Consider the following 460-nt stretch of genomic DNA (forward strand, 5'->3'; position numbering starts at 1 on the left):
GCAGGTTCACTGGCCCCTGCCGCCCGCCTCTCCAGACCCACCCGCGGGCACACACACCGGGCCTGGGGCAGAGCACACGGCCTCTTCCCCCAGGCAACCAGTGACAGAACAACAGGACAGTCTTAACTTGTGCCAGGGGAGGATTAGGTTGGACATTAGGAGGAATTCCCTCACGGTAAGCGTGATTACACATTGGAATGAGCTGCCTAGGGAGGTGGTGGAGTCACCGTCCCTGGAGGTGTTCAAGGAAAGGCTGGACGTGGCACTCAGGGCCAGGGTCTAGCTGGCGTGGTGGTGCTCGGTCACAGGCTGGACTCGATGATCCCAGAGGTCTTTTCCAAACCGACTGATTCCGTGATTGTGTGTCACCCCCCGGGTCAGGGGGTCCGCACCCCGCTCCCCGCCGGACCCACCTCCGCCGCGGCAGGCATTGCGCAGTTCCTCGAACATCAGCTTCTCC

General features: G+C 62.4%; 1 protein-coding gene across 1 annotated transcript in view; it reads right to left on the reverse strand.

Annotated features, from left to right (window-relative positions):
• The window catches only part of RTCB (RNA 2',3'-cyclic phosphate and 5'-OH ligase), a 12,738-nt gene that overhangs the window by 10,891 nt on the left and 1,387 nt on the right, over positions 1-460 (reverse strand). Inside the window, exon 2 of the mRNA XM_008636592.2 lies at positions 414-456. Within this exon, the coding sequence (XP_008634814.1) occupies positions 414-456 (43 nt within the window). The remainder of the gene's footprint in view (positions 1-413; positions 457-460) is intronic.

This window comes from Corvus brachyrhynchos, unplaced genomic scaffold (genome assembly GCF_000691975.1).
Source record: "Corvus brachyrhynchos isolate BGI_N302 unplaced genomic scaffold, ASM69197v1 scaffold56, whole genome shotgun sequence".
NCBI lineage: Eukaryota > Metazoa > Chordata > Aves > Passeriformes > Corvidae > Corvus > Corvus brachyrhynchos.